Raw genomic sequence first — 12,766 nt, 5'->3', positions numbered from 1 at the left:
GTCACAATTCTCATATAAATTATAATGGCCTAAATGTTATTTAAATGATAAACAGCTTTTGCATTCCAGACATTGCTGTGATTCCAGAAGGTGGCTGTGTAATACCAGCTGAATGAAATATTGTTCATTGCAGGCAAAGTTTGAGCCTCCATTTGTGTGTGCATCCGGATTTATCACTTCTAGAATATTCTTTGGCTGTGAACCCCAGACTCCCAATGCACTGTGTGTATCTTGGAGCCCAGGGCTTCATCCATTATCCAGCAGTGAGTTGTCTGAAGACTGGGCATGCCAACATGCCAGGAAGCTGAAGACACAACCACAGAGGCAGCAGAAGCATCCATTGATTCTGGGCTGTCACCACAGCTTATTAGTGTGTGGAGTTTTGCCTGGACCCTGCTCAGCAGCTGATGGAACCACCAGTCCTTCAATCACATTTTCCTCCAGAGATGGACGGGTCAGGCCTGCTGGAAACAAGTGTGGCTTGTGGAGGAACAGTGCCAGGTCTAGGAGAGACCATTTGCCCAGCAGAGAGGCCATGCAGCAGAGCTGAGCTTTCACTATGGGTCATCTTTTGCTTGCTGATTCTTCAGTGTTCTGGCATAACAGACTGGAGGCATTTGCTGGTTTTTGGTGTCCCTGCTTGAAGGAGGGGCAGCCCAGCAGCCTGCCTGCACTGCTGTCAACAGCTCACTGAAATTCGATGGGATTTCTGTTTGCTCGGGAGAAATTCTGGGTAGGGAGGGCCACAGCCATGGGCACAGCTGGGAGATGATCCAGAGTGAGTCCTCAGGCTGAGCTGAAATCATCCTCAACAACGTGCTGCTCAGTGTGAGCAGGCACAGGAGGCTCCTGCCCCAGTGAGGTCCTGATGGAGCCCAGGAGACTGGATGGGTACAAACAACTGAGTTTTTCTTCCTATTTGGTCATGTCAGTTTTGGTGTAACTCTCCTGAATTCAGGCCACAGGAGTTTTTCCAAAACTCCCTTACAATAGACAGGCAGTGTCAATTGTAAAGGACTTTTGGAAAAATCCTGTGGCCTGAATTCAGGAGAGTTCTCTCTCATCTGCATGCTTTGTTGTCAAATTCCAGCATTCAGAAATGTTCTCTTTTATTTTAATTTTTCCAGAATATTAGAGAGAAGAAACTGCCCTGTGGTTAACAAGGGGACTGGCATCCAAAGGATGATTGAATGTGACTCCAGCCTCTTCCACAGACTTCCTCTGTTTTCAGGGAAGTCATTAAACCCCTCTGTCTGTTAGAGTCCCATCTGCAAGACAAGGAGGATTTAATGCTTTTCCCTCATCTGGATCTCAACATCTTTTTGTGGTTACAGGGCACCAAATGAGGCTTCAGTATTAGTTGGAGCTTTGGGGGCTTACCATTAAAAAGTTAATAATAACTAGCCATATTTCATAGAATCATAGAATGCTTTGGGTTGGAAGGGACCTTTCAGATAAAATGTGATTTGCAGTTTAATATGCTAAGTAACAAAGACTTTACCAAGAGAATGAACAATAGCCTTTTCCATTTTACAAAATAATTTTCCAGGCATAATAAGTGCACCAGCATTTTTATAAAAACAAATTAGAAATAATTGCTTTTTGCAATTCAATACACACATAGAAAAAGCCAAAAGAGCTCAGCAGCTACCAGGAATCTGATTTCATTGTCGATTTGGACTGTCTCTGCAGTTTTTATGAAAATCCCTGAAGACTGTGCTATTTTGTAAACTAAACATGGCTGCTTTTTTTTTCCTTTTTTTGCTGGCCATGTGGAGTCTTTTTCCATTCATTAGCAAGCTGCTTTTTTCATGGACACAATTAGACAAAGGAATAAATCAGTCAACAAACTTGGGATATAATTTTGGCAATACCAGGCCATCTATGCTCATATTTGCTTAACTGTATAAATCTTTCACCAGAATACAAATGAGGCCTGTTCCCTTAGTCTTGGGGTTGGGGAAAGAGAGGGATCAGGCCAGATCCTGCAGATTTGATGGCTCCCACCGACCATGGCTGGTGTTGAGCAGTTTCCCTCATTACAGCCATTCAGCATTCCCACTATTGAGGAATCACTTCGAGATAATTCTTCCATTTCCTTTCTCATGTTACAGGGTTGAAGAAACATGCCCAGGACAATGGCTCCCTGAGGACTGGGTCTCTGTGAAGGGTTGTTACGTGCCTCCATGTCTGAATGTCTGCCTGCCTCGCTGTTTTTGGTTGGTGGCCTCTCAGTGCTCTTCCAGAGAGAGGAAGGGCTTTCTCTGCTGCTCCTTGGGCAGGGAGATGAGGTGTGGGCAGGGAGATGAGGTATGTTCATAACGCTCAACTTGCACCTCATGTCTCTCCTGGCAGCCAGCACACAGAGATGCTGTTTCTCTTTGCAAGGAAAAATGAAAGTTTTGCTGACAGCAAGAGGCAGTGATTCCCTCCCTGGCATTCCCAGCCAGCTGTCATGCTTGCCGTGGATATGCATGCACACCCACAAGGGCGAGGATTTGTGACTGATCTGTGTTGGAGCAGGATGTGCTTCATCCCATCTCTGATTTTTTTGTGCAGCTGAAGACACTGGCCAGTTCAAATTCTTAGAGGATTGAGGCCTGAGAGATGCCCTTCATTGCAGGGCATTATATCTGCGTTTTCATCCCTCTTCAAGGCTCCTTTGGGACTGAAAACTTGGTTTGACCCCCTACAGGCTCGAGCCCAGGGCACCTCATGTTCCTCCAGATCATATTAGCTTCCTCTGTGGAAAAAAAAAACCAAACAAGTTTAGAGAAGGATTCAAGATTTATTTCCCCCCGGTTCATTGTTTTCCAACCAACATTTCAACTTCTGGTACTGATGTGGGTGGATTTCCCTTCCCTATGCCTGTGCTAGCCTTGCTTCCCATTCCAGCAATTTAAGAAAAAATTTTTGCCCAAGTAACATAAACAGTGAGCCTTTATGATTTTTTAAAAGATCTTCTCAGGTTTCCTGCTCTATTTTTTTCAGACGTCAGATACATTCAGATAAATAGGCCTCAGGAAAGACACACCAGGACAGCAACTATAAATACTCCAAAATTGCTGAGAATAAGTGTCAAGGCTTAATGCATAGCTAATGGACTAATCTGCAATTTTACCACAAGATATTTATCTCCTTGCTCGTTTTCATGGTAGTCTCCCTGAAATACATGTCTATTCAAAGTTTATTTATCCTACTCAAGAAAACTCATTTCCTCTTCATAACCTGTTCCTCCCCAGTTTTAAAATTAATTTGGTTTTTCAAAGATAGCTTGTCAGTGACCAAGTGCTACCCATGGTGTAGTCTATAATTGAGCCAGAAGGAGCCTTGAGATAAAAGTGCAGTGCCAGCTTATGCCATCTGTCATTAGTGGTGCATTATCACTGCAGGTATAAATGAGCTGGCCCTGAGCTGCATGGCTGCAAATGTGGTGTTCAGTGGAGCATAGCTGGGAACAGGGTTAATCTCTACCATAGTTAGGCTCCTGCAGACATTTTCAGTCAGACTTCTCACTCAGGGCAGGAGGAGAATTTGTCTTGTGGCAATCACAGTGGCTGTATTTCCATCAGTGCTCCTGCTGCCACATTTAGCCCTTAGGCCGATTGATTCATGGGGCAAGATTCTAAAAAGCAGGTGCTGAAAGTCAGGAAAATCCAAGTGCCTGTGCAGAAAAACCTTGCAAGAGGATACTGAGATAGTTTAAGGCTGCCAACATCTTGGCCAGGTTTGGAGCATACAGCTCATCCCTCCATCCTTAGAGCCAGGGCAGCGTGGACATGACCTGGCCATTGGCTTGTAAAGATGGCTTAAAACTGCCACCTTTGTGCTGTGTGGGTCAAAGTGCTGGGATGGGGAGAGAAATGATCCTGCCCAAGGACACGACTGCTAGAAGAGGATCACCAAACTGGGCCCAGGGCATTTTCTTACATACAGCCTGATCCGGGATGCTAAGGAGCAGTCTTGGGTGCTGAACCATCCAGGGGTGGGGGGGTACAGGAACTGATGATCACAGCTTATTCTCCATGGACACCTCCACACCAGGCACCAAGTTTAGCTTCCTGCTTTTTAGAACTGTGCCTTTAGCCCCAGAGGCTGGAAATTAAACTGTGTGGTTTTTTACTTCACTTCCCTCGTCAATGCCAGTAAAAAGAAGCCAAATCCAAGGGAGAGCATGTGTCTGGCTAGCTGTCTGCACTGCATGCCCTGGCAGGACGAGGCTCCTGTCTGGTGGAGAGTGGCTGCATCTGCAAGTCTTTGCTGCCCTGGTCGCCTTGCTGGGATCTGTTTTCAGTTGCTGCTGAGACAAACTCACCAGTCAAATTATTGATGCTTTCCAAGTCCAAGGCAGCAAGGTTTCCTGTAAGCACAGTTGTACATTGCGCTTGCATGAGTCACTTTTTGGTTGTCTCAAAACCTCCATAAACAGAATTCTGTCATTAATTTGACTCTTCTATTCAATGGTAATTTGTACATTGTGCCTATCCAGCTCAAGCCAGGGAGTGATGATGTTGGTACTGTGCTGAAGGACATTCAAAATGCAGGCAAATCCATTGTTTTGCTCTGAGATGAACCAAATGTCGAGCACTGATCCTTTGCTGCATTGGGATATGTGCTGGGTAATCATCTTTCCTCAGTAACAAATCCAAATTCTGGGGTCTTGTGAGTTGGATCTGCTTGAGTGCTGGTATTGCTGTAGGAAAGTCATTTTTTAAAGGTGCTTTTTTCACTCAAGCTCTGAGTTTGTGCAGGGTTGTTTCTGTGCAATCTCCAGTGATATGGTACCCAACCCTGATGAAAGACTTAACCTTTGGACTCCCCCCTCCTTTGCCAGGACATAGAGCCTGGCAGCCTTCAGCAAATCCCAGGGCTTGGTGGTGACATGTTGAACAAAAAGGTGTGCCCAGAGATCTCACAGGTCACTCTCCCTAGGCTTGGCTGGAATCCTGGAGCTCTGACAACCCCTCCAGAGCCAAGCCAGCAGGCATCTGTGCAAGTCTCTATGTTGATGTGTCTGTGTCTGCCTTCATGGTGAGTCCAGACTGTTTCTAAGCTGAGGTGTTACTAAGTTAGAGGGACTGGGTGACATGGTCAAGCTGCAGCACAAGAAATTCAGATTGGACAGTAAAAAAAACTCTTTCCCAGATACTTAGGGAAGGGGCAAATCTCTTTCCTTTGAGGTTTTCAAAGCTTGCCTAGAAAAAGCCGCAGCTGAACTGAGGTGTTCCAGCAGCAGGGTGGATGAGTTCTCCAGTTCTCTTCCTTCTAAAAGTCCTATAATTCTGCAAAGTCAGAGCATTGGAATCTCTGCCTTCTTTTTCTCTTCAAAAGAAAGATAATCCTCAATCAGACTTCCAGGCTTCAATGAGTAAGAAAACAAACCCCCAAGCAAATAAGCAAGCAGACAAACAAATAAAAACCCTAAGTAAACAAGCAAGCAAACAACAAAACCCCCAAAGGCCAGAGCCTTATTTATTTCATTTCCCAGTTGGCAGTCAGCCTCATGATTTGTGCGGATTTAATACTTTTTTTAAGTTTTTGACATTGGCTGGTAATCTGTAGTTTGATTGGAGTCACATGTGAATGTTTGCTAGCTCAGAATTACTATAAATTTGCAGCACCTGGAAAGGAGGGAAAATGGCTCAGGCAAAGGTGATGAGGGGGGCTCTGACTACATGCAAGAGTTGTCTTTGTTCCAGGATCTGTATAAACCTACTGGAATTGGAAATAGCTATTCTGCTGTAAGCTTCACTTGGAACCTCCAAAAATAAAAGCAAAGTGCCTCTCGTGAAGAATAAAAACAGTCATCTCTCCTGAGCCACCAGGGGCAGTAAAAGTGAAGGAAGTGAAGCAGTTAAAAGAGTTGAAGAGCTTGTCACATGCTCTTGTTTGGGGCAATGTTCACTTTCACTTTGCTGAGACACTCCAGCTGATTTTTGTTGCGATGGCGCTTGGGGCAGTGAGCCCACAAGGCTGAAGAACCAGATCCGTGGATTGATGCACGGTTACCTTTGATCCTGCCTAGCAAGCAAGCCAAAAGAAGAGGAAAAAAGAAAGAAAGCAACATTAAATCTGTGGCATGCTGGCTCAGCACCTTTCACACTAAGCTTTGAACTGTGCACACAATTTGTGCCCCTTATCTGTGCTTCACATTCGCAGCTAGCAAGTGCCTCCGGGACATTTCCCAGCCTGTCCTGCAACAAGCCATTCTGTGAGCACCATGAATGCAAAAACCAGCTCTGCAGGTGAGGAAGAAGCCTCAGGAATGAGCAATGAGACCCTGGGAGAGGCCAAAAGGCGGCAAGTGATCCGTGTTGCCTACGTGATTGCAGCCCTAGACCTGACCTTTCTCTTCATGCAGATGGGACTCATGCCTGTGAGTATGGGCTCTCTTGCTCCACAGCACATTTCCTTCAATGCAGGGCTCTGTGGTTTTACAGCAAAGCCAGAAGATAGTTTTTAGCAGGAAAGAGGAAAGGTGTCCTTGAAACTGAAAGGAATACTTGGTATTGTTACCAAACAGGCGGGCTGTGTCTCTGTCCAGGGTACAGCCAGGCCATAAAAGCTGATTTATTACTTGGGCTGCAGTAGCACCCAGAGCCCTCTCCTGGCCTGAGGGCCCCAGGTGAAGCTGATGTAGTTTGTGTCATCTGGCATGGAGTGTGAGAGTGACCCATCCAGCAGCTATCAGGAAGTAGAGGTTTCAGATCAAAGGTGGGGTTTTCTGAGTGTTTAATTAACCAGCTCAGTGGGATTCATTGCTTCTCACTTTCTGGACTCTTCTGTCTGATTTTCTAGAATCAGTGAGGACTTTTGGTTGAAAGGACCCTTAAGGTCATTGAGTGTAATGAGAAACCTAACAGTGCCAAGTCCACCACCAAACCATGTCCCTGAGTGCCACAGCTAGACATTTTTGAGATACCTTCAGCAATGGTGATTCCACCACTTCCCTGGGCACTCTGTTCCAGTGCTCGACAAGCCTCTCAGTGCAGAAATGTTTTGCAATATCCAATCTAAACCATCCCTGGCACAACTTGAGGTCATTTCCTCTTGTCCTATTGCTAGTTACTTGTGAACAGAGACTGACCCCAGCTGGCTACCAATCCCTTTCAGGCAGTTGTAGAGAGAGATGAGGTCTCCCTGCGCCTCTAGGCAAAACAAAAGCATGACACAACAAAAACATGAATCAGAAATAACTGCCCATTGGCTCTTCAAGGTGTGCATCTGTGTTGGTTGCAAGCTCAGGCTGTGGGTGTATCATCTAGTAAAGGCAATGTTTGCTCATGTTGTACTTTCATTGATTCTGGCTTGCTTGATTAAACAACAGCTCCTGAACTTTTCCATATTTATCTCCCAGAGGGTGGATGGCCTGTTCCAGGTGCAGGGTCTGGAGGCAGGAAGGCATTTAAAATTTCCCTTATCCCCCTTAGCAGTTGCTGAATACATTCAGCTGTGTTGAACTGCAAAGGTAAATGGTGATACAAACGTGCCAGCTGGTGCAAAATGGATGGTTTTGATCACATGTCCCTGTCCTTCAGGGTGTGGGATAGAGACATTTGGTCTTTATTAAGCTGCCAGTGTCTGGCCAATGAAGATTTCCTCTGTAGGGGTGGGGAACTGAAGGAAGTGGTTGTTTAGAGCTGTGATCTTTTCCACACAGGTATTAAGATGTTTATTCATAAATATAGCATGCTTCTTTTCCATTTATTTGTTTTTTGTGGGTTTTTTTTTTCATTTTTAGTACTTGGCAAAGAGCCTAGGTTTGGATTCAGTGGGGTTTGGCTATCTCCAGACCATCTTTGGTGTCCTCCAGCTCGTGGGAGGTTACATTTTTGGAAGGTAAGTGAGAATGATTCTCATGACCCTTTACATAGCTGAAAAAGTGCAGGCGTTTTTACACTTTCATAAAAATCATTTTATTCTGGTTTGTGGTCCTGTTGAAATGTTTGAGGATTTCATAATGAGCAAGGGAAAAATAAATGCTATTATTAGAAATACTGAAGCATAGAAGCAGCCTTTATATTAACTTAGCTACATTTTAATGACACACATTTAAGTGTAACAATATCCTGGGAATGGGCTTGAACCAGCAGAGTCCTCAGAGGCCAGGTCCTAACAGCTTAATTCTGAAAATGTTTTATAGCCATGTGTAACTTTAGAAATGTCTTGTGACTGGGAAACAAAAAAAAAAAGGAGGGCATTTATTGATGGTAAGTAGAGCTGTCAATTACAGTAAGTGAAGGTGGTGTCATTTCATCAGCTGAATCTGCATCCATGTTGAATACAAATTTAGACTTGCATAGACCTTTAAGAACTTCTAAGACTCTTTTAAGAATATCTATAAACTCAAGCTATCAAAATAAGAAAAGAGTGGAAAATACTTGGGTTTTCTGCCTCTTTACCCCGTGGAACAGACTCTCCTGTTCCTAATGAAATGCAAATAGCCCTTAAAAATTTTGAGTGGTGAGAGGATACATTCCTAAAAACCAGGAAAAATAAAACCCTGAAAGATATATGTAATTCAGTGACAGAAAACTAAAATGGGACCGAGAAAATCTAACGTCTCTCCTTGGTCCTGCTACTGATCAGTAAATGAATAAATGGATAGGGAGCTGATGTGTGCTGCTTCAGTTTACCTGCAGGAAATTTACTTTCTGGCTGATGTAGATTGGGAGCTCTACAGGATCCTCTGGTACATGGAGTGTGGCACTTTGAGGATCTGATCTCAGCCCTTGGACACATTTTCCAATAAATAACAGCAACATTTGATTCTGTAGTACTGCTTAGCAGAAAATGCATTTATAAGAATGAAGATGATGTCAAGGGCCCACTTTTAATGTTTTCCTATTAATACACAAACAGAGTAGTATTTCTATCCTAGATCTGGTGCCATCTGAAATCTGGTTCTCCTCCCTGCATGTCATTCACTAATATCCAGAGTCACTGCTGAAGGGAAGGAAAATGGCAAACCAGAATCTGACTGGGACTCAAGGTGTCCTTTGCCAGATTGAAGCCAAAATTTGCAACGTAGGTTTGAGATAAAAAGGAGTTTTCTAGACATAAGTCTGCTTTGATGTCAGTGTAGGGACAGATTAAATAGAAAAGAGGAAGAAAGGGGAAAAGAAAGAATGTGTTTCTTAGCTCAGCTTTTCGTGTGCTTGCTTGATGCTCCTAAACAGACATGAAAAGATAAAGCACTGTGTTTACTTTTAAGCAACAAAACAAAAAAAATCCCCACTCCCCACATCAACGATGTAATGATTTGTGGTCTTTAGGTTACAAACAGCAAATGTAAACTGCCCTGGCTTACATACAAACAGCAAAGTTTTGACCTGTACCTCTCCCTCAACACAAAACTTTTTAATTACTTAAGCTTAGCTCTGTTTGTATACCAACCTTGGCATTTTTAGGGGGTTGTTCCTCTTAGTGTAAACACAACTAATTGCTATGCAAGGTAATATTCATCTGCTAACTGTAATATGCAGTTTAAATAAAGGGAAGGAAGAAGGAATTATAATGAGAAACTCTATTTAAGGCTGTTTTATGGTCATCTTAGCCCCTGTTGCTCAGAACCCATTGTGTGGTGGTCCCAGACTTTGTCCAACTTAAGCTTTTTAAGCTTTTTGGAGTTGAATTACAGCAAAGACTTGGAGCTGGGTCAAAACCTGATCTGCCTGGGGTTTTGCCTGTTTGTGTTTTGGGGCCTGGGGAGTTTGTGGTTGTTTGTTAGTGTCTTTAGTTGTGGTGGTTTTTTTCCCCCTTAAATAGGAGCAAAACTGATTTACTACTTGAGAAGTCTTTTCCTTTTTTTTTAAACCTAAATAGAAAACTGACAACCTTGTGCCATTTCTGTACCAGGTTTGCAGATCAGTTTGGTGCCCGAGCAGCTTTAATTCTCTCCTGTGCATCTGGAAGCTGCTTCTTCCTGCTCCTGTCCCTCTCCACCAACATCCCCCTCCTCTTCCTCTCCAGGCTGCCAGGAGTGTTCATGCATGGGATACCAGGTGAGGTCAGTCAGGGATGAGTAGCTTTCCAAATTGCTTTTCCTGCCTGATTCCCCCCCTTCTGGCTTGTTTTAGGGGAAGTCAGCAGGTCCAGCAGCATGAAGGAAGGCAGGAGGAACATGTGATGGTCCCCAGGGGTGAAATGGTGGGAACATGAAGCAGCAAGTGTACTGCCTGTGGGAAGCAGTGCTTATTAGTCTGAGTTCCAGGCCCATCTTCCTGTGGAATCTTGAGGGAATTGTTTGGCCTTGACCATCCAGGCCATCATGGGTGCAAGTCACTTGCTGGCAGCAGTGTTACTCCAGACTTTTCAGCTGCCTTCTTGCAACCAGGATATTTTACACAAAAGTTTTTCCCTTTCTCCTGGTAAAATGAGCATACTGGTAAAAATTAAACATTATTACAAAAATACTTTCCATTACCCATCAAGCTGCTCTGTTTTGGCTGATGTTCCCTATATTTTTCATGTGAAAGACATAAACTTCAGCTACTAGAAGTCCATATACCTCATGCAAGAGGAATCAGGTTGATAATGCTTCCTGTCACTTGTGAAGGGGTTTATTTGAGTGGTTTGAATGGTTCTGTTTCTCATGACTGCTGGGCTGTTGTGTTCAAAACTGATGGACTATGGGGCTCCCAGGGGAGATTGACAGTGCTTATTTGGGGGCTCTCTTCCATGTAAAGTATGAAAATTAAAAGCTGGGGAAATTGCCTCTGGCCAGAAACCATCCCTGAAAAGTTTTAATTGTAAAAAAAACCAAACAAACCAAAAAAAAAAAAGCCACCAAAAAAACCCCCCTTAATGGCTTAGCAATAAAACCATGGGAACTGCTGGGGCATCTGCTCAAACCCTGTGGTAATGTTCTTTTAAGGGCTATTTTTCCCCCGTGCAGGTGCTCAGAAGGTTATTACAGATGTGACCACTCCTTCCCAACGTGCTGGTGCTCTGGGGAAGCTGGGCTTTTGCTTTGGAGTGGGCATCATTACTGGCTCTGCTGTGGGAGGTGTTCTCTCCACCAAATTCGGGTGAGTGGCCCCCTTGTTTGGTACCGATTTTGTTGCAATCACTGTGGGAGCTGCTAAGGGATGTTTTGCTGCCCTAGAGCTTTTGATGCTGTCTTACTCCTGGGGGCAGTAGAGGACCATACCAGAACTCAACATTTTGCTTTCCATGCTGCTACAAAGAATACTCCCGCTGTTTTCAAGGAGATCTTGTTGAAAATCTCACCTTCTGCCTACTTAAGTACATTTAAAAACAAACTAGATTGAGAAGTGGATTTTGTCTTTCTGCTGATTGTCTTGTCTTTGGAGCTGAGTGTGCTGAAAGAGCTTTTAAGAAATTATACTGTACAACTGAGAAATGGAAATCAGGAGCAACATGAAACTTGTGGAGAAAACGGTCTCTGCTCAGTATAGGGCAAGACTATGGAAAAGGGGAAGGCAAGCTTGGGACAGTGGGGGAAGAGAGCGAGGAGGTCTAACCCTGTCACAGCAAGATGAAGCAGCCACCTGACAATTCCATGTTGACTCTCCACAGCCTGGCACATCATAGCAGGCTGCCACCTTATCTTACATTTTGCAGTAGGAATAAGTGCTCAGAAGGTATGGTGTGTCAGAGAATTTTGCAGGCAGTGAAGTGCATGTGGCTGTAATCTCCTTGTAGGATTCCCCAGCATTGCTCTGGTGGGGGAAAAAAGTCCCTGGTGGACATTCAGGTTTTTGTTTTGCTCTGCTTCTCTTTACTATGGATGCTTGCCTCTGCAGATTCAGGTAAAAATAACTCTACATCATAGGACAGAGAGTAAAAATCACTCCCATCCTTGTCCCAGTGCCATAAGCTCTGTGAACTGTGTATGGTCATGCGTCTCCTGGGTGTTTTGCATGGGGCACAGTGGATTATGATGTGGGATGTTGTGTGTTGCTCTCTGAATCCCAGTGTGCATTCAGGCACTGCAGTGATGCAATTTAGTGTGTGAAATCCTTTCATGGGTTGAGGAGAATGCTGTAACCTTAGGGAGCAGCCCTAAAAGCTGTTGGCTGCTGTAGCTTGGCAGTGTTGGCCAAGTGGAACAAAACTGATCAGGAGGACTCATTTTGTAGTTATTACATGGTTACATAAAATTAAAATTTGAGACATATATAATGTTAACTGATCAGCATTTAAAGGTATTTATAGATGTTGCTAGCTGAGTGCTGGTTTTAATAAGTATTATTTTTAACCAAATACAGTCATTGTAGACCTTTATGTGTTAACTGAAAGTAAAGGTTACCTCAGTTCTTAGCTTTGGTTATATGTCCATATTTAAACATCAACATGGAAGCAGCATTGCTATCTAGCAAAAATTTATGGGGTTTCACTTTCCAGTGCGTGCATCAGTCACAGGTTTATAGAAAAGAGACAGTGGGAGGGGATCTCCTGTGTCATTTAATTAGTCAGGGACATTGACCAGAAGGCAGCCTAGCTTTTGCATGTTAGGTGCTGTCAGACAACGGGAGGCTTCCAGACTTGCTCACTTTGAAAGCTTCTGGACCTTAAACTTTGTGTCTGCAGCACAACGCTGAGAAAGGTGAACCTTGTACATAATTTTGGGGAGAAAGACAGCTGCCCGTGGAAAAGGAGCTAGCAGCTCTTGGCTTTCCCGAGCAGGGCTGGTTGGTTTCCCTCACGTCCTGTGGAGGGCAGCTTCAGCCCGCTGCTCCTGCCCGGCACTCGGGGCTGCTCTGCAGTCCCATGGAGGGCTGGGGAAAGCAGCACCTGCTCT

The 12,766-nt window shown here is 44.2% G+C and overlaps 1 protein-coding gene across 1 annotated transcript in view; it reads left to right on the top strand.

The window, feature by feature from the left end:
* The first annotated feature begins 6,217 nt into the window (after positions 1 to 6,217).
* SLC22A18 (solute carrier family 22 member 18) overlaps positions 6,218 to 12,766 on the top strand; it is a 59,012-nt gene continuing 52,463 nt past the window's right edge. The window contains exons 1-4 of the mRNA XM_030949349.1: positions 6,218 to 6,376; positions 7,742 to 7,839; positions 9,859 to 10,004; positions 10,898 to 11,030. Of these exons, the coding sequence (XP_030805209.1) occupies positions 6,221 to 6,376; positions 7,742 to 7,839; positions 9,859 to 10,004; positions 10,898 to 11,030 (533 nt within the window). The 5' untranslated portion in view covers positions 6,218 to 6,220. The remainder of the gene's footprint in view (positions 6,377 to 7,741; positions 7,840 to 9,858; positions 10,005 to 10,897; positions 11,031 to 12,766) is intronic.

The sequence above is a fragment of the Camarhynchus parvulus genome, chromosome 5 (assembly GCF_901933205.1).
Source record: "Camarhynchus parvulus chromosome 5, STF_HiC, whole genome shotgun sequence".
In the NCBI taxonomy this organism is placed as follows: Eukaryota; Metazoa; Chordata; class Aves; order Passeriformes; family Thraupidae; genus Camarhynchus; species Camarhynchus parvulus.
This window is presented reverse-complemented; position numbering and strand designations above follow the sequence as displayed.